The sequence below is a fragment of the Mauremys mutica genome, chromosome 4 (genome assembly GCF_020497125.1).
Source record: "Mauremys mutica isolate MM-2020 ecotype Southern chromosome 4, ASM2049712v1, whole genome shotgun sequence".
NCBI classification, from domain to species: Eukaryota; Metazoa; Chordata; order Testudines; family Geoemydidae; genus Mauremys; species Mauremys mutica.
This window is the reverse complement of record NC_059075.1, coordinates 26,965,397-26,986,559: the sequence shown is the minus strand read 5'-3', so window position 1 is coordinate 26,986,559 and position 21,163 is coordinate 26,965,397. Positions and strand designations below refer to the sequence as shown.

Genomic DNA, 21,163 nt, shown 5'->3' with positions numbered 1-21,163 from the left:
TATACAATGACTTTAAACACATTGTACAAACTTCAGTAAACAATATCAGTTCTAATAAATATAGAAAACTTTAAAGAGGTACTTTACTTATTAATGTATCTTGTGCACATAATAAGACTTACATTTATTGACTAAATATAACTAAACCTAGATTTGGAGAAACCTTATTTAAAGTGGTCAAGTCCGGATGGGTACCCTCAATTGTTCATTACAATATTTTTTCCAAAATATTCTGAATAAAAGAGGCACAATAGGATGTATGGCTTTTGGCTTTTTATGTGATTATGGATATTAAAAATGGGGTGCAGTTCACTAAATTTTCATTCAGTAGTCTTGATTTTAAAAAAATTGTTCAGGAAGAGGCATAATGCAGGAAAACTCAAATGTTTCTGAAAGGAATATACTATACTTCCCAATAGTGGTCACACTGCTAAAAAAATTATTGTAATAGCTGGATTAGTATTTTCTTCTGACCTCATGGTAAAGCAACAAAGATATTGTAAAGTTAAAAGAATTATATAAGAATCAATTACAATAAGATGTTATTTGCTATTAGTCATAGGACCCATGACAGCTTTTAAGGTCCAATGTTTTGTGAAGCATCAGTGGCTAGAAACTAATACTCTCTCACTGGAAAGCTGGAAATACTGGATATCCTGTGATGAAATTATTTCTCACCCTGCTATGCAACACAAAATCCTACCTTAATCACAAAATCTGGTTATCTTGATTTTTGCCTTCTCCTCAATTCCAACCTGCGTTCACTGACTCTGTCTAAACAAAGATTGTTAATAGACTTGAGTTTATTTAAAATTTGGATTTCAGTAACTATGGTTTAATTGTTTGAGATTTATAATCAGAATATGAAGCATCCTTCACTAACCAGGCAAGGATTTTAGATTTATCAAGCCACTTTCATAGAGTTATTCTTAAAGGCCTTTAAAGCTCCTTTAAAGAGCAGCTTTCAACAAACCACTAGAAAATGAGTGTTTTTAAATACCTGGAAATATGTCCACTTCACTATAAAAATCTTTTACGAGTAAGGTTCATTTCCCGTTGTGAGAGATCCTGTTGGTGTGTCAAGTAGAACAATTTAAAAAATCTAGTATTCATTAAGGGGAGTTGGTATTAAAATTACATAACAGTATAAAGTCAGATAATATAGTAGTAATATTTAAAAGAACCTCATTTTCTGCTTCAGGTGCATGATTTTTTGTGCAATAACTGCTGAATTCATGGAATAGCACTCTGGAAAGAATCAGTTACTGTCTGTAACTGACACTGCACATTTCTAAGTAGTGTTTTAGTTCTGTGGAATTTAAATGGCTTAGTGTTTACTCACAAGTACGTTCTTAAAAACGGATAAAATTGCTTACTAAGACAGAACATTTCTTAGCATCAAGTGCTTCATGATAACACTAACATAACCAAATGAATCTTACAGTAAAATTTCATTTTAGCCACTTTAAAAAGAGAATAAATTTCTTCCTCCATTCCCCCCTTTCATTTCTTAAAGTACAAGCCTTTGAATTGTATTAGTCCAGAATACTTTTAGCCCATTTTTCCCCTTAGACCAATCAATATGCACGCACATACCTTACATTGATCTGTTGGTTTTGAGTTACTTTTATAGTGACTTGTAGACTGACCTCGCAATTTTCTGGACAGTCTTATTTATCCAATGACTTAAAAAAAAAATCAGTATGTTTAACCTTGAAATATACTATGATATAGCCCCTAATCTTCCTGTCTTTAAAAAATTAGGCCCCAATCCGGAAAAGATTTAAGTATGCATTAATTTTACACAGTGTGAGTAAATTTATACACTGAATAGGTTTGCATGTCTAAATCTTTGCAGGTTCAGGTCTTAGGCATGTAGGATGGAGCTTCTGAGATCATTTTACAAGATCTTCTTCAAATTATTATTCCACTAATCTTTTAAAAAAAAAAAAACCAAAATTTAATTCAATCCTTGTCTTTAAATGAAGTTCCCTTGACCATCCACCTCCCTTGAGCTTAACTATTCTAGTTCTTCCTTCATTAAAAATATTTTGGAGTTTTATGCAGTTAGAGATTTTTGACTCAATATATTGAAAACCTGTAAAGATTATTCTAGAGTAAAACCTGAAATCTCAGATTAATGGGGAGAGGAAAGACTCTTTAGGAAGCTTCAGGAAAAATTGTTTGGAAAAACTCTTAAAGTTGACATTACTTACTACATTTCATGGCTATATTTACCTTTTTGATAAAATATTCAAACCAGTGTATCAAATCAGTCATCTAGCTATGTCTTGAGAAATAAGGTAATTGTGACTAAAACATCAGACTTCCTTATGGCTGCACTCTGAATATTTGTTTTTTATTTTTATTTCTTTCGCTTGCACAAAGTGAGTAGCCTTCTGCAATTCGCAATTTAAGTCATAGTCTCCCTTAGTTGAGATTCTGGCTTAAGTGCTACTGTATTTCCATGCATTTATTACCCTTTTGTTGATATTAATGCAGCTGTGGACATCAATGTGAGTTGAAATTTTTTTGGAAAAAAATCTAATACCAGACTCCTGCAGCCTCTTGTAGATTGTTTAAGCTCTTTAGTATAAGGTGCATATTATTTTTAACTGTTTGTTTTATTCTTCTGTCTGGGTTTGTAGCTTAAACTAATAAGGATGTTGTTAACTGTGAATGTCCAGTGTCAGACATACATAGAATAGCTTGTTGTCTTTATCTCCAAAGGCATTACATTGTACTTCTAGCAAGTGCACCAACAGAAAAACAGCGACTAGAATGGTGAGTATCATGCATGCTGTTTTTTTTTTAATTCCCCAAATTTCAAAATAATTTTATCCAACCAACCTGGGATGTAAATGAACAAGTAATACATATTTTGCAAAAAAAAAAGTGAAGATTCTGTGTTCCAGAATTAAATAGATGCAGACAGTTAATTTTATTGCTCATCTTTCATTAATCCAGAGATTCATTAAGGAAACAGAATGAAGGAGAATATTATTGGCTGCAGTACTCTATTTAAAAGAACCTGCAAAGATTTAAAAAGTTTTATGATGTATGGAGAAGGCCTGAATAGCTAGATATCATTCCCTCTCCCCTGATTTTTATTTGGGGCTCTCAGATATTTGAGTTCTCTCACCTTAGTTGAAGCGGCAGAGGTGTTGAATCTTCAACAAATATATCTTTTTCTCACATGTTTAGGCATTAGAGTAAAATAGCTGTTTAAAAACAAACAAACAAACCTTCATTTGAATATAAATTAATTCCTCTCTCAATTTGCTGCCTTCGGCCTTTCGTGGCTAGAGTAATATTTGATTTCTGAAGACTTACCAATGCATAGTATTTTAATTACTACACCCAGCAAAATCTTTCATTGTTAGTGTCATTTTGGGCACAGGCAGTTTGGACAAGGTCATCATAACTTCAAGATAAGATGATGTGGAATTCCACTGAACAAAGCTACGTGGCTTTGTTGGAAAGTAATATTAGAGTATTGGTCTGCAGTGAGCTTGTCTGGCCGGGTAGTTAGTTACTTGATATTTCCAGATATTGGTATAACCAGAACAATTTGGTTTTTTTCCTTCCAGAAGTGTGTAGTTGTATTTCAGGTATTTTTAAATTGCCACTTATTAGTAAGTTTTTTATTCATTTAGGGTGGGCTTGGTGGAGTCAAAAATCCGTATTCTAGTTGGAAGCTTGGAAAAGAATGAGTTCATTACACTGGCTCACGTGAATCCTCAGTCATTCCCAGCACCCAAGGAGAATCCTGACAAGTAAGCCAAATCCTCGCTCCTTAATGCAATAATTGAAGGACATTTTATGCAGATAACTGTAAATTTACAATTTACGTTATTCAAATCTTTTACTGAAATGGATGAACATTTAATTGAAAGTAAAGTTGACTAATGACTTGAGTTGTCAGCAATTATTCCCTTTAAGTGAAAATCACTTGGCTTGCATACAGATACTTTTGTAGCAGTAGGAATACCTTAATGGAGTGATACAACTTGCTAATTAGCACAGTATATACTGTGCAAAGTTGCCATAATACTAACCTGGGTATTCCCCTCTTGTGCTGCAATTGTCTGGGTGACTATTACCAAAGTCTGTTATGCTTTTATTAGTAGCAAGGAGAGTCAAGCAAGAATCGCAGACTCAGTCTCTTATTGATTTCATTATCAGTCTAAAACAGTTTAGTTAGATTTGGAGTTTTGAAATACATCTATAGCTAATAGTTTTTGTGCTTTAACTTGCCAGTGATTAATGTTTTAGGAAACACTAATGTCTGGTACCTGAAGGAATAAAGCAAGTGCATGTTTCAAAACTGACATTAGGATGTTTGGCGAGTTCTGGTTCTATTATTTTGCTTTCCAGACTGTTAGGACTGTATTTTGGGGGTTGTTTTGTGTTTGTTTTTTGGCCAGAAAACTGCACTTTACTTGGTGTTTTCTATGTATCAGTTGCCATAGCCAGATTAGTGAGAGGTTATTTATCAAGTCTGAGGTTGGGAAATAATTTTTTGTGAACAGTTCTAACGTGTATTTTTGCAGGTGTAACATTTTGATTTCTGTGTTGTCTGTAGCGTGTAAAGCATTTTCATATTGAATTTAGCTTTACAATCAATGCTCATTTCATTATGAAATATCTACAGAAAGTCCATGTGACCTTTTGCATAGGCTATTCTGCAAGGCAGTGGCTTCTTGGATTGGGCCCATTGGTGGCTGCTATAAGCATAATTTAGTTACATGCCCAAAAAGTGAATTTGGGCAAGAGTATTTATAGCTCTGTCTAAAATAAGAAATTACTAGATTTAAAAAAAATTGTGATTAATCGCCAGATTAAACAATAATAGAATACCATTTCTTTAAATAGTTTGGGTGTTTTCTACATTTTCAAATATTTTATTTCAATTACAACATAGCATACAAAGTGTACAGTGCTCACTTTATTTTTTTTATTACAAACATTTGCACTAGAAAAAACTTCAATTCACCTTATTGAAGTACTGTAGTACAACTTTCGTGGTAAAGAGATTGAACTTACAAATGTAGAATTATGTAAAAAAGAATAACTGCACTTAGCAATAAAACAATGTAAAACTTTAGAGCCTACAAGTCCACTCAGTCCTACTTCTTGTTCAGCCAATCACTCAGACAAATAAGCTTGTTTACATTGGTGGGAGATAATGCTGCCCACTTCCTGTTTACAGGGTCACCTGAAAGTGAAAACAGGTGTTGGCATGACATTGTTGTAGCCAGCATTGCAAGATATTTATGTGCCAGATGTGCTAAATATTTATATGCCCTTTCATGCTTCGACCACCATTCCAGAGGACATATGTCCATGCTGATGACAGGTTCTGCTCAATAATGATCCAAAGCAGTGGGGACCAACCCATGTTTATTTTCGTCGTCTGCGTCAGATGCAGAAAGTTGATTCTCTCTTGGTGGTTCGGGTTTTGTAGCTTCCGCATCAGAGTGTTGCTCTGTTAAGACTTCTGACAGCATGCTCCACACTTCGTTCCTCTCAGATTTTGGAAGGCACTAAAGATTCTTAAATCTTGTGTCTAGTGCTGTGGCTATTTTTAGAAATTTCAGATTGGTACCTTCTTTACGTTTTGTAAAATCTGTCATGAAAGTGTTCTTAAATTGAACAGCATATGCTGGGTCATCATCAGAGACTGCTGTAAGGTGGAATATGGGTAAAACCACAGAGCAGGAGACATACAGTATTCTCCCCCCCCCCACCCCCCCGAGTTCAGTCACAAACCTCCAAGGCTCAAGTAGTGTTTCTAGTTTTTGCAGTTTTTCAAAATCCTTATGAGTCGGCACTGATAGATTGTGCTTTTGAAGAGCTAATGTGGATGTGATAGCGGCTTTATTGCAAAGCCAGCGCTGAATCGTAGCCAATGTGGAGTTCCGTCTGGTTGAAATATCTTATACAAGAGGCTTTTGTTTCTGTCCATTTGCAGCTTGTTGTATTCCTAGCTCTGTACTGTTATCTGGACTGTGTTTGAAATGGCCCACAAGTTTTCTGCATTTTACCAGGATGTTTTCAAAACCACCATCACTGAGTGCTACTGTAATTGATCGCTGCAGACTGTGATCAATGCATATCATGTGTTCAAAAGGCAAGTGACTAGCGGCTGCTACCATTTTACGTGCACTGTCAGTACTAATTGTTACCTTCTCTTGAATATTCCATTCTTTCGCAACATCCATGAAATGCTCTGCACATGCTTCAGCATAATGTTTCTCTTCAGTATGAGTTACTGTTACAGCAAACAACTGCAGTGTCCAGGCAGCATCAATAATGTGTGCCATGACATCAAGATAGTTATGATTGCTCCAGGATGTCCAGTGATCACCAGTCAAAGCAACACCCTGTGCATTTTTCTGAAGCTCCAACTGTGTAGTCTTCTCGTTGTCATATAGGTCATTTATTTGTGATGCAATGGTTCCTCAGGAGGGCAAGGTGTATAACTGATTGGAAGATGCAATTTGAATAATATCTCTTAGCCCTCTGACGTTTACAATGTTGAGTGGTCTGCAGTCCATAGCTATCCACTTTGCAATAGTATTGGTTAAGGTGTTGTACTGTGTTTAATCCATGGGCTTGTAGCGATCCTGAAACTCAGTAATTGTACTCTGTTGTGGTTGGCTGGATTCATTTGCCGGTGGTGTGTTATCTGTAGCACAAGATCCAGAAGAAAAAGCATGCTTATAACGTAGATGGTACTGCAGACTTGACGTGCTTCTATGGTATTGGGATTCATCTCTAGGTATTTCACGGTTAAGTCTTTTTAGATAAAAAGGCATCTGGAAGTATTTTAAACATAAACTTCCCATTCAAAAGACCTGAACTGTTGCTGCTTTGCTCCATTCACTTTTTCTGATATTTAATCACTCCAGATCATGAAAACACAGTAGAACTGTATCAATGTCTGGAATAATTCAATAAATTCTTCTATATAATCAATATATTTATGTCCTGTTCAAAAGAGTCCTTGCCATGGATATGGAAAGATTTTTACCTCAGGATTAACATTCAGTAGGGGAGTGAATTGTGCCAGGAGGCTTTTTTTTTTCTCTTGCTGCTGCTGGATTAGCCTTTTGTATGCTATTTTGTATGTGTCTTTAAAGGAGTCTTGGCTTTTTGAAGGGGTAAGATTTTTTTTTTTTTTTTTTTATAATCTCAGAAAGTCAGTGCTCTGGAGATGAGAGAGGGTGAGAGTTATGCAGGAGAAAGGTGAATTCTTGATGCTGCTCCGGTTGGGTTGGGTTTCTGAGCTCACCAGGTTCACCTCCTGTCCGAAGAGAGTTTCATCTTAGAAATCTGCATTCAGTGTTGGAGGAGGATAGGGGAGGGGGGAATTAACCAAAGACTTGTGCAGGAGGAGGGTCTGGGAGGACGGGGTCACAACGGGGAAGAGCTCACAATAACTTGTGCAGGAGGAGGCTGAGGGAGTGTCTTGCTGCTGCTATCGCGTAAGACCTTGCGGTGCCTCTTAGCACCTCCCTTACCCAGCCCCTTTCCGCCCTTACCGCGACCAGACATACCGTAAACAATCAGCTCACAACACCACTGCTGTGCTTCTTGCTGCTGCTTCTGGAAACGTAGCTTCTGGTACTGGGTTCACCTCCTTTTACTGAGCTAGGTGGGCTCCCTTCAGCTGAGTGAGCCCTTGTTTGCAAGGGAGGGTGGATTTTACCTCAGGGACTCATCATACTACAGGGGAGGAGAGGCTGGTGCAGGGAGGCTGAGCTGACCAGGCCAATGTTCTCTATGAGGTACTCCCGGAGTGAGTGGCCGGCTAGGGGCTATGGGGCACAACTCAGGGGAGTTGGTCCCACAAGTGAGGAGCCAGCTGGGCACAGTAGGGCGCGGGGCTAGCTAGGGTGACAATATGTCCTGTTTTGGCCGGGACAGTTCTCTTTCTCAGCTCTGTCCTGGCCATCCATACTTTTTCACCAAAACTGTGCGTTTTCCCTGGCTTCAAGGCAGAGCAGAGCGTGACAGCTTCTGCACGAGGGCCATCTGAAGGCAGCACTGCCCGCCAGCAGGAAAGCGGAGAAATTTGCTGCTGGTGGGCAGTGCTGGCTTCAGAGCTGACCCCTGGGTGGCGCAGAGCTGGCCGAGGGAAGGAGGGGGGAGGGAATCCTCCTCAGCCAGAGGAGGTGCAGAGCTGGGGAGGCAGGGATTCAGCCCCAACTACAGGCAGCACGGAGCTCAGCAGGCATGGGGGGTGAGGGTCAGCTCCTGAGCTCGGGCGGGGCTCAGCCCCAGCTGCAGGCGGCTCGGGTGGGGGGGTGTCAGCTCCTGAGTTCTGGGGGCATGGGGCTCTGGAGTGGAGGTCAGCCCCAGCTGTGGACAACACAGGGCTGTTGGGGGGAAGACCCCACCATGGGCAGTGCGGAGCTCGGGGCAGGGAGGCTCAGGCTCAACCCCAGCCCCAGCCAGCTTCAGATGCCATGGGGCTCAGGAGGGGGGTGAGTTCCCAAACTTGGAGAGCCAGGATCATCACCAGCTGCGGGTGGCATGGGGGCTGGGGGGAGAGACCCCGCTGTGGGCAGTGCAGAGCTCAGGGGGACTCCACCTCGGATGCGGGTGGCAAAGGGTTGGTGGAGGCATGGGGCAGGTGGCTGGGGCGAGCCCTGCAAGTGCGGGGGCGGCTCAGGTGAGCCCCTGGCCGTCCTGTTTTTATTTTTAAAAAATACTTCTCTGCTGGAGCTGGCATGAGAACCATGTCTTTCTGTAGCCTCTTCTCTTTCCACCCGCCCTCTGGTGGTGGCTTGCGTTACTGCGCCTGACCTGAGGTAGTTTCTTCAGAGCAGCTGATGCTGCCCCCCCACCATTGCCTGCGATTAACGCACGTTTAAAAAGATGAACGCGTTATTTATGCTGTGTGTTAATCTTACGTATTAATGGCAGTTAACTGACAGCCCTAGAAATTACCTGTTTAAAGTAGTTACTAACAGATCCTCTTGAAACAGGGCTGAAAATGGTCTGACTAATGCTCTAAATGTGTCAAAATCATTTTCACTTACAAAAAGCATATTTGAAATTAGTTTTGCTCTGCCTACACTAAGGCCATGTCCACACTACAAACGTATGTCGACTCAAGTTATGTCTGCATACAGCCGCCCAGTGAGTACGTCACTTGTGCACATGCATACTTGGCTCTTTGTGTTGGCAGTGCATGTACTCTCCAGGAATGTTTGTTTTGATGCGGCGTGTAGTGCATTATGGATAGGTATCCCATTGTGCAACCTGCCATCGTCCAGTGCACTGTCCTTTGGGAAAATTTGGCAGTGCATGGTAGGGCCAAAACAAATCACCCAAGGGGTGACTGGGAGCAAGGGGTCAACTTCCCAGTTTGTAGCTGTGTCCATCCCATAATGTTATCTGTATCCAATAGGGTTTTTTTTACCTTTTTTCAAAATCTCACAAACCTGCATGGCCCTCCTCATTGTCCACTATCTCTGACAGAAGCATAGAGCCTGCACAACTCTTCATTATCATCGTGAGCGTTGCAAGCACAGGGCGCACGATCTTGGAGTATTTGCAGAGCTTCAAGAAGAACTCAATCAGCGGGGATCATGACATTTCCTTGCTATAGGGCATAGTGATAATCAATTCAAGATTGTTGATGGAGTTCATGGAGCAGCTGTAGTTGGAGCACTGTTTCTGGGTCTGAGAAACAAGCACTGGTTGGTGGGATGGGATCATAATGCAGATTTGGGATGAAAAGCAATGGCTGCAAAACTTTTGGATGCACAAGGCCACATTCCTAAATCTGTTTGCTAAGCTCGCCCCAGCCTCTCAGTACAGAGACATGAAAATGAGAGCTGTACTGACAGTGGAGAAGTGAGTGGCACATTTCCACAGTGTGATTGCAAAGTCAGTTTGCTAATGGTCAGTCAGGAATCAATTTGGGGTCAGGAAATCAACTGGAGAGGCCATTGGGACAAATGTGAAGAGGCATTAATCACTTCCTACTACGCAGGACCGTGGCTCTGAGCAATGTGCAGGACATAGGAGGATCTACAGCAGTTGGGTTCCTGAACTGCGGTTGGGCAGTAGACAGCAGACAGCCCTATTTTGGCGCCAGACCACCTTGCCACTGAGTACATCAAGAGAAAGGGCTACTCTTCTATGGTTGTGCAAGCATTGCTTGATCACTGGGGATGCCTCACTGACGTCAGTGTGGACTGGTCAGGAAAGGTGCATGGTGTGCTCTCATCCTCAAGAATAGGGGACTGTTCAGAAAGCTACAAGCGAAGACTTTCTTTCCCAGTTGGTGGATTAGCACTGGGAATATTGAAATGCCAGTAGTGATCATGGGGACCCAGCCTACCCCTGGCTCATGAAGCAATATGCTGGCCACCTCGACAGCACCAAGGAACAGTTCAACTACTGGTTCAGCCGATGGAGAGCGACAGCTCAATGTGCTTTTGAAGGGTCGCTGGTGGTGTTTACTCACAAGATTGGATCTCCGTGAGAAAAATATCCCAGTGATTATAGCTGCATGCTATGTCCTGCATAATACATGTGAAGCAAAGGGGGAGAAGTTGCCATCCAGATGGAGGGCAGAGTGAAGAGGCTGCCTGCTGAATTTGAACAGCCGGGTACAAGGACTATTATAAGAGCTTAGTGCATGCTGTTGTGGCTCATGGAGGCTTTGAAAGACCAATTTAACAGTGAGAGAGTAGTGTTGGTATGTTCTACCTGGCCCCTGCCCTTTTGTGGCCTGGTAGGAATTGTGTGGTGATTTGCTGTACATGTAGGAATGTAACATTATCAGTGAACCTATTTGTTTTGTTTGTGACTGACCCTCTGAGTTGTATGACACTGTGCAGATAATTGATTTATTTCAGAACTGCTCAGCTCTCAGTAGCATATGATGTGAACTTATAAAGATTATTAATAGAATTTTATTCTGTAACAAAATTGGTGCCAAAAAACCCCCATGCAATTTAAAAACAAATATATTAAAAACTTAATAAAGCTCAATGAATCAGCCAGATTTCTTCAAGTGATAGTCCCTATATGTATTCCAAACGTGGTTGCACATGCACCAGAGCCAGAAGGTTTTCCCTACCAGTGTCGGTTGACCCACACATTCGTCGTGCATCTCCTCATGTTCAGTCAAGGGCATAATAGGCCATGCGAGTTGATACCTCTTCAGTTCTCTCTTACTGCTGCATGGCCTGAGTCAGAAGCCCTGTTCCTTTGCGCTCTTAGGTTTTACTAAGAGTGACTTCTTCCGTTGTGTATAGTAGTTCATAGTTCTTTGCAGTTCTTCTCGTACTTAATAGTTGTAGCGTTAGTAGTAGTTAGTGGTAAGTTAGCTAATCATCCCCATTCAGAGACAGCCCCTTCCCTTGGGGATTATGCCCGTGTCCCAGGGTTCAAGAACTCTATATCCTGCCTGCGCTCCTTCTCTGAGCAACGAGCACCAGAGGAGTGTCTGTTGCCTCAGCGAGACTCAGATCATGGCACGGTGTTCGATCTGCAAGTTGTTTCTGCTTCGTACCTGAGAAGCTCGAGATCTCCACTGAACTTATGAAAGGGAAAGAATTCATGTCCACTACAGCTATATATACACCAACCAAGGCTTTCATGTGTCTGTATATATGAAGCTTGTGATTGTCTTTAATGTCCCGTGGGATGGAGTGGTAAGAGTAGTGCTGCAAACTATGATGCCACATGTAATGTGGGGTGAAGGGGTTATTGGGATTTCCTGATATTGAGTTCTCAATGGGTTGCAGGGGGAGACAAGCCCAGGACTGTTGAATCTGCAGGTTCACCAGTGTCTATAGCATCTGTTTGCTGCCTGAGAAGCCCCATTGTGGCCTGGTGCATCTCTTCCTTTTCCTTCTGGGACTCCTTTCTCTGGGACTTTCTCCTCTCCATTTGTTCCTTCTCCAGGCTATCCTCAGTGTTCATTCTCCAGGTCCTGTGTTCATTGTCCCTTGCGGTACTGGCTTGCAGGATCTCATTGAACATGTCATCCTGAATCCTCTTTTCTCCTCCTCTTCCTTATCTGGTTCAGGAGTTCCACAAGTGTGGAGGGGGAGACCCTGAAGGCCACAAAGACAGCAGAAGATAAAACAAAGCGGTACCATTGTTAGTGTATTCACTACAGAAAGCAAAACTTAAGATGCTAAACTAACTCACTCTTGCTTCCCTAAAGTTTTAAGCACTCGATTTTCACTTCTGTTTGGGACTGCGTGTGCACAGCACCAGTCACTGCACTAGCCATGGTGAGTATGGCTGCCAGAGGTTCGGGAAAATGAGGGAATTGCTTGGTTGCATGATTCTAGTAGCAGAAGGCAATGGCACTGAATACTGGCACCATTTTCCACAGGTGGTGGTGATTTTAGCTGATATCTAACTCCTGAGGGTAACAAAGGCAGAGAGAGCACAGCTGCTGCTGGTGTCCCGAAGCTTCCCAGGTCTATATGCTGGTAGTCTGTGTACTACAGTGGTGCCTCCTGAAGTTATTACTGAGTGGTGTATGAAAGTGTTCTACCATGGAGCAAGAAATAAGGCAGCCCTCCCTCTAAACCTTTTGGCAGAGGATTAAAGAATACCTCCATGGAAGTTTCATTGAGATCTCTCAGGAGCATTCAGAGGACATCCCTGTGTATGTATATAAACTGCCCTGCATGGCATGTCCCTCCTCCAACTCTACAGGGGTGTGAAAAAGCTGAGAGCAACTCTACCCCTCTTGGTTGAACCACTACTTCTTCTAGCATAAGGAAATGAATGGTCAAAATACTGTGCTCTGCTACTTTGGGGGTGCCATCCATGTAATTGAAAATTTATCTGCATACTTTTACCTAAGATTCCTTCTGTGCATTGGGCTTCCCTGTGCTTGACTGGCTGGTCTGTGATGATCTGTCAGAATCTGGCTCGCTGTACAGCTGGAGCCCCCAGTCACCTGTTCCCCATAAATCTCTTCCTGTTCACTATCGTACCTTCCTTACTATTCACAGCAGGGGCTTGTCACTCGGGCTTCTTGGAGATATCCACAGTGCTGTGGGTGGGTGGAATCTCTGCAGAGTATGGCATGCAGCTCTTTGTAAAAGCAGCAGGTCTGCAGCTTGGCACCAGCTGGATTATTGATCTCCCTGGCCACCTGGTATGCCTGCCGCAGCTCCTTCTATGCAGCACTGCTGCTGGTCACTGTCGTACTTCTTTTCTTGCATCCACTGAGCAATCTGCTCATCAATGTCAACATTTCTATGGCTGTTTCGCGGCCTCTTCTCCCCACAGGCCCAGGAGATCCAGTAACTCCTGTCTACTCCAGGCCGGGCCATGTCAGAAGCATGTAGCCAGCGTGGTCAGCTAGGCAGCTCCACAAACAGTGGAGAGCTGCTAGGTGTGCAAGTAGGGAAAGGAATGTCAAAAATTTGCAGGGATTTAAAGGGGAGGGAACTTCTGGTTTCCATGACCCCTGGGCAGTGGAGTTCACAATGGTGACCAGAGCAGTTAGTGTGGGTCACTCTGAGACAGTTTGGGCCAACATAACGAGTGCTGGTTTGACATAACGAATGCTGTGTCTACACTCGCCCTGTGTTGACCTAAATATATTGACTCTATGCCACTCGGGGAGGTGGTGTTACTGTATTGGTGTAAGGGTCAGTACAGCGGTGGGAGACTAGTGCAGACACATGCACAACTAGGTTGTAAGCTACCTTGTATCAACCTAACTGTAGTGTAAACCACACCTAATAGGGGAGTTACTGCTGACAAACTTTTCTACAAGTGGATTAATTTCCAAGTGTAAAGCAAGTTTATACATGTGAGTAGGGCCCTACCAAATTAACGGTCCATTTTGGTCAATTTCTTGGTCATAGGATTTTGAAAATTGCAAATTTAATGATTTCAGTTATTTAAATTTGAAATTTTATGGTGCAACTGTAGGGGTCCTGACCCAAAAAAAGGAGTTGTAGGGGGGTTGCAAAGATATCGTAGGAGGGGTGGTGGTACTGCTACCCTTACTTCTGTCTGTGCTGCTAGTTGTGGCGCTGGCTTCAGAGCTGAGCAGCTGGAGAGGAAGCTGCTGGCTGGGAACGCAGCTCTGAAGGCAGAGCCACCACCAGCAGCCGCGCAGAAGGATGGCATGATATGGTATGGTACAGAGCTGGTCCCTCAGTCAGCAGCCGCCACTCCCTAGCTGCCCAACTCTGAAGGCTGCAGTGCAGAAGGGTGGCATGGTATGGTATTGCCACCCTTACTTCTATGCTGCTGCTGGCAGGGCACTCCCTTCAGAGCTGGCTTCCTGGCCAATAGCCGTTGCTCTCCGGCCACATAGCTCTGAAGACAGCGCAGAAGTAAGGGTAACGATACTGTGACCCCCCCCACACCTCCCTTTTGGGTCAGGACCCCCAATTTGAGACATGCTGGTCTCCCCTGTGAAATCTGTATAGTATAGGGTAAAAGCACACAAAAGACCTGATTTCACTGTGGGAGACCAGATTTCATGGCCGTGAATTTAGTAGGGCCCTTAATATGAGCCACAACTTTCAAACCTGGATTCCTAACATTTTGCCCCTAAATTCATTTGAAATCAATTGGATCTGGCCTTGCTCTGAACCAGTCTTTATCAGTCTGCCAGTGTCTCTTTCTAGATTTCATACTTGACAAAGTAAAGAGACTTCTTGAAGTGATGGGGAGTCTTCTAAGACTAGTTCAGTTTACAAATTTCCAGGCTATCCAAATGTATTACACTTTATAGTCAACCCTCAGGGATATTTCAGTACCTTAAAAATCAAAGCATTATACCATATTCAAAGAATTCTATACAGCATATTTAATAAATTTCTATTGCAAATTTGGATGGAAACATCATTGAAAATGTGACTTATCTTGTGCATTGGTCAATTCGTATCTGTATTGCTCTTTTAATTTGTCTTTTAGGTCTGATGTCAGGTTTGGAAGAGCAGTCCCTGCATTTTTTTTTTTGTTAAATAGTTTAGACCCATATCATTTGAGGATTGTAATGACTAATCACTCTACCAAGAGTGGGAGAATATATATAAGCAGTGCTTGAAAAGAGGTTACTTAGGGCATATGTACACTATACAGCCATGTCACTGCAGCACATGTAGTGAAGACGTTCTATGCCAATGGGAGAGCTCTCTCGTAAGCCTTAAAAAACCATCCCAGTGACTGGCAAAAGATGTGCGCTTATGCCTGTGTGACTTCTGTTGCTCTGGGGGGTGGAATATTCATACCCCTGAGCAAAATAAATTTTGCAAACATAAGTGGTAGTGTAGATGTAGCCTTACTTGTAACTGTAGTTCTTTGAATAGATTGCAGATAGACCCATGACAGCCTTTCCTTCTCTGGAATTTAAGCTCTTTAAACATTAATGGGGGAAAAAATGAGGACAGTTGGACCCAAGGTCCTTTATCTACCTTTACTTTGATGTGTGGATCCACACAAGTGCATGCATTGCTCCTAACAGTTGCCCTTTGCTAGAGGATTCTGAGCTTACATCCAAAGCATGTAGTGAAAATCTTAAGTGATAATCTGTGTAGGCAAACAACAATTAAAGGCAAGTAACTTTTCTTGTTAAGTCTGAAGTCTTTTGTGTAAACAGATGAAACTTGAAACTGAAAAAGCAAGTCTTAAGTGTTTTGTAGTAGCCTTATACCTTTTAAAATATGGTTAATGACACTGATTAGTAGCTAGTATGAAATTGACCTTTTTGTTTTCTGTTACGGTTTAGTAGGAGTTCTCAATAGTTGGATCTCTGGGTACTTTAATCTTCTTTCATGCCAGTTGAGCTAAAATGTAACCAACCACATTATCAAATTTTGCAGCAGTGTTACAAACCACCACATCATCTGAGTTTTAGATTAAGTAACTTAAATTCATTCTTTCTTCCAATATTACATGATTCTTTTTATAACACTTTTCAGGGAAGAATTTCGTACAATGTGGGTGATTGGTTTAGTGTTTAAGAAGACAGAAAATTCTGAAAATCTGAGTGTTGATCTTACATACGACATCCAGTCTTTCACTGACACAGGTAAGCTTAGCTTCTCTAAAATCTTGAAATTAATTCATTTGTATTGAATGTATGATTATATGGCCTTTGTTTAAAAATATTCTACGATGGGTCTAGGTGGAAGGATATAATATCGGTATTTTTCTTGCTTATTTGATGTATAGAAAACTAGTAGCAAAACTTTTGTTTGGCTGCAGTATGTTAATTCTGGAGACATTTGGCAGGACAATCAACTAGACACCTTTACATTTGGGACATAACTGACCAATTTGGTCATAAGAATTTAAATTTTTCAGAAACTGTACCTCATTTAAGGCTTAATTTGCAACATACTTTTCACTGAAAAAGGTAAAACTTGTATTAAATGATACCTATAAGTTTTTAAATGTTTCTTATTCAACATAGTAAATTACATGGCCTTAAGTGATAGTATAAACATTTATACTTATTTAGGTCATGTGTGTTGATTATGTTACAATCTAATGGAAAATGTATGTTTCAGTCTAAATCTTTTCCCATGTTTATATCTGTTACTGAAAACAGATTAATAGTAGAACCTAGACAATATACCTTGTGCATTGCTGCCGTTAATCCAATATGTTGGAGTTCATACTAACTATTAAGTTTAATTCATTCCTAGTGTTATATGATTATATTCAGAGATGTTACACAACACAAAAATAAACAAGTCATGCTAACTTCACAATCTATTTAAATTGCTTTTAACAAACCAAAAAGGACAACATTGGTGGAAATTTGCAACATAACATCTGGAGAATAAAATTAAGAATATGGCAGTGGTCTGTGGAAGAGTGATTAGATGTATTGACAGTGTTGTTTTGAAGCAATATGACAACAATTTTAAGTATAGTTTCACTACTTCCGTAGTGTGTGCGATAAAGCATTTCTTAACAAACCTCTGTCTATGGATTCCCAAGTTGAGGCTTATTTAGTGAATACTATGAATTTGGCATACAGTAATATAGTCACAGTGAGTGTTAAATATAAAATGTGGAAAAGTATCTTAAACTGGACTAAAATAATGTAATGAAGTTGCCTTAAATGGGGGAGGGAGAGAAACCACACCCCCAACATGAAATGCAAGATTCAGCCATTTGTAAATGGACCTGGATGTTTCTCCCAGTCCAACATAAAATGTTTAAAATCTCTAGTTTAAACATTAAACTAGTTTGATTTGAGATATTTGTGTAATGACTTGCGTTCTGTCATCCCTTAATTACTCTTCTCTTTGTTTCCCTGTCCTTCCCCCTTTAAAAAAAAAAAAAGAGCACTTTTATTTAGATTTCATACATTTTTTGAAGGGAGTTGTTCGAAAATCTTGGTGCTTCTATGTGCAGGTAACATCTGTTCTCAATCAAAAAGAAATTGCTTTCGCTCTCGCAAAACAGTGAATATAACCTATTTGATTAAAGATAGCGAATGCTACACTTGTTTGATTTGACTAGAGAATGTAGACAGGCTGATTAGCACTCGTCCTACTTTGTGGTTTTTAATTTTCTTGCTTTACAATCTAAAATCTAATCTAAAAGCTCTGCCCTCAACTGGAATGGCAAATATACTCGTTACAAATAGATCCTAAATTCTTATCTCTATGAAAACAGCATTCAAGACTTATGTTTCTGAATGGTCTCTGAATATCTATGTTGTCAAACACGGAGGTCTATATGTAGAATTTATAGTCTATATCCAAACCAAAACTTTTAGTTAGAGTTTTAACAAATACCTCCAAAAATGTTCCTTTCCGAGGTATGGAGAATCTTAACCAGATGTTAATTTGGAAATGAACAGCCAAGAGATTCATCCAGCTCCCCATTGCTATATAATCTTTCAGTGCTTACTTTCAGTACTCATCCCACCTGAGATACACTACCAATTTCAGCTTTGAATTTACTCCTTTCTTATTATCTGTTGGTAATATGCTGTTGGGTGTATATTGATTTTATATAACTTTTAAATTATTTTTGTTAGGAATACAGACTAAAGATACATTCTTCTTCAAATGTTCACTCATGTTGATTCCATTCTAGGTGCATGTGCACCCACATGCACAGTTGTCAGAGACTTTTGCCTTAACAGTATCTGTAGGGTTGGCTGTGGCACCCCCTTGAGTGCCGCACTCATGTGTCAGTATATCAAGCACCACCAGCCCTAAGCCCTCTCTCAGTTCCTTCTTACTGTGCATGGTAGCTGCTCGGCGCGCCTCTCTCCCTTGCATCGCAAATTACCAGTGGTTTCTTTCCCTTTCGAACTTTGTGTTCCATCTATAAATAGTTTTGTTTTATTTTAGATTAGTTAGTAAGTAGCTGTTAAGTACTGTAGTTACTTAAGGTTCCATCAGGGACTTTGCCCCAGGCAGGACATGCCCTGGTCGCCGAGTTTTAAGCCCTGCACCGACCGTAATAGGCCTATGCCTGTTAGTGAGCCGCAAGGTAGCTGTCTGAAGTGCCTGGGGGAATCCCACGTTAAAAGTGTCGCATCTGTAAGAACTTTTGTCCCAGGACACAGAAAGAACGTGACATTTGCTTGAGGGCCCTCCTCATGGAGGCTGTTCTTTGTCCAGCCTCGGAGCAATGGAACCAGCAAAGGCTCCCTACAAGGGCAAGCCAGCTGTGAAAGCCTCCCAGAAGGCGAGTGAGCACTGCCGGTCTCCGGAGCCGAAGCAGTGCCCTTTGTCACCACATCCCTGGTCTCTGCATTAGCCCAGGTCACCGGTTCGCTGCCACAGATTGCCTGGACTGCGCTCCTGGTTTCTGCCCTCACGTCAAGTCGCACCCAGAGGGAAGCGCTGGTCGCCATATAGTCAGCAGCAGTCATCTTTGTGCTGACCCACTCCACACCGACGATTACTGTCACTGAGACCTTGGGGATGCTCCTCAACAGAGTGCAGCTCCCCCTACTCACCAGCCCTGGTCACCAAAGGGGAGGATTCCTCTGGCACAGAGAGGGAGTCCAGCTCCTCGCCAAAACAGCACCGTCGTGACTGGGCTCTTGAGGTTGCATCCACCTCAGTAATGCCATCCTGGCAGCAGGGCCAGTGTCCAGCTCAATGGTCTTACTGGAATGCCTGGGGCATGCCGTTAAGCTGATGCCCCCATCTCGCCAATCATCGGTTGCCACATCGGACAAACTCCAATCGGCACCAGTGGCAATGGGCTTAGTGCGTGAAGCGCTAGTGGACTCTGAGGTGGAGGGACAGGTGCCCACCCCGAGACACCCTTCCCCTGCATGGGATGATGCCTGAGGCCCTCTCCCAGTGGTTAGTCATTGTCCCCCTCTCCAGACGAAGCGGTGGAGGGGCCCTCCCCCGCTAGCCACCCAGATGACATTAAGGAGCACCAAGCCCTGCTCCAAAGGGTAGCCACTAACTTTGACCTAGAAGCAGAAGAGATGCCGGAGCAATCAGACATTTTGTTCAATGTGATCTCCACATCCACCCCTACACGCGTCATGCTGCCAATGCATGAAGGGGTCCTAAATATTGCCAAACTCCTCTGGCAAACCCCGTCCTCCATCCCGCCCACTTCCAAAAGAACTGAGAAAAAATATTTTGTCTCTGCCGAGGGGTTCAAATAATTATACGTAAGGTCCTACCAAATTCACGACCATGAAAAATGTGTCAGGCTGTGAAATCTGGTCTTGTGTGTTTTACCCTATACTATACAGATTTCACGGGGGAGACCAGTGTTTCTCAAACTGGGGGTCCTGACCGAAAAGGGAGTTGCACGGGGATTGCAGGGTTATTTTAGGAGGAGTCACAGTATTGCCACCCTTACTTCTGTGTTGCCTTCAGAGCTGGGTGGCTGGAAAGTGGCGGATGTTGGCCAGGTGCCCAGCTCTGAAGGCAGTGCCCCGCCAGCAGCAGCACAGACGTAAGGGATGTTGCCAATTCGGTGGCCAGGGTGGTTGCCTTGGCAGTGGACATGAGGAGGTGCAGTTCCTGGCTTCAGACCGCAGGCCTATCCCAGGAGATGTAGTCCTCGATACACGATCTCCTGGTTGATGAAGTTGGGCTGTTTGCAGAACAAATAGGGTGCAAGGCTGCACAGTCTGAAGGACACTTGGACTACCCTCCACTCTCGGGTTGCATATGTCTCAGTTGGTGAGGAAGTATCAGAGGGGTAGCCGTGTTAGTCTGGATCTGTAAAAGCAGCAAAGAGTCCTGTGGCACCTTATAGACTAACAGATGTATTGGAGCATGAGCTTTCGAAAGCTCATGCTCCAGTACGTCTGTTAGTCTATAAGGTGCCACAGGATGCTTGGTGAGGAAGCAATTCTGGCTGCTCCTGCCACCAAGGCCGTGGCAGCCTCAGCAAGTATCTACCACGGGAAGGGACACTGGTTTTAGTTGCCTCCACCCTTCCTCCCCCCAGTCACCTGCGCAGCCTGGCCCAGCGAGACACCAGGGGGACCAGAAGTATGAGAGCAACACCCTGGTCACCTCCCCGGATCTGCCCCATCTTTTTCTCAACTATCTCCATCCCTACCATTCGGCCTGGTCAAGAGTCACCTTGGACCGCTGGGTGCTAGAGATTGTCGCTGGGCTACACCCTCCAGTTTTCAGCCACCCTCCTTCCCATTCCCCCTCTTCCCCATCCCTCTTCAGGGACCCTTCTCATGAGCAACTCCTCATTCAGAAGGTAGACAGCCTCCTACAACTGGGGTCAGTAGAGGAGGTCCCTCAGGAAATGAGGGGGAAAGGTTTCTACTCCAGCTGTTTTCTGATCCCAAAAGCAAAAGGGGGCCTAAGACCCATTCTGGACCTGCGACGACTTAAGAAGTTGAAGTTTTGCATGGTTTCACTGGCCTCCATCATCCCCTCCTTGGATCCGGGAGACTGGTACGCCTCTCTCAACTTGAAAGACACTTATTTCCATATTCTCCAAGGTCACAGACCGTTCCTCCATTTTATGGTGGCCAGCGCCATTTCCAGTTCACGGCACTTCCCTTTGGCCTCTCCTCCGTCCAGCAGGTATTTACAAAGTGTATGACCCTAGTAGCTACTTACCTGAGGCATTGGGGAGTCCAGGTTTATCCTTATCTCGACGATTGAGTCATCAAGGGCAGATCGCAGGATCAAGTGCAGAGCAGCCTAGATCTGGTGTGTTCTACCTGCAG

General features: G+C 42.7%; 1 protein-coding gene across 2 annotated transcripts in view; it reads left to right on the top strand.

The window, feature by feature from the left end:
- PAPOLA (poly(A) polymerase alpha) overlaps positions 1-21,163 on the top strand; it is a 93,271-nt gene that overhangs the window by 48,028 nt on the left and 24,080 nt on the right. For both annotated transcript variants that reach the window (XM_045013933.1, XM_045013932.1), the window contains exons 13-15: positions 2,731-2,784; positions 3,657-3,776; positions 15,939-16,048. In XM_045013933.1, the coding sequence (XP_044869868.1) occupies positions 2,731-2,784; positions 3,657-3,776; positions 15,939-16,048 (284 nt within the window). The remainder of the gene's footprint in view (positions 1-2,730; positions 2,785-3,656; positions 3,777-15,938; positions 16,049-21,163) is intronic.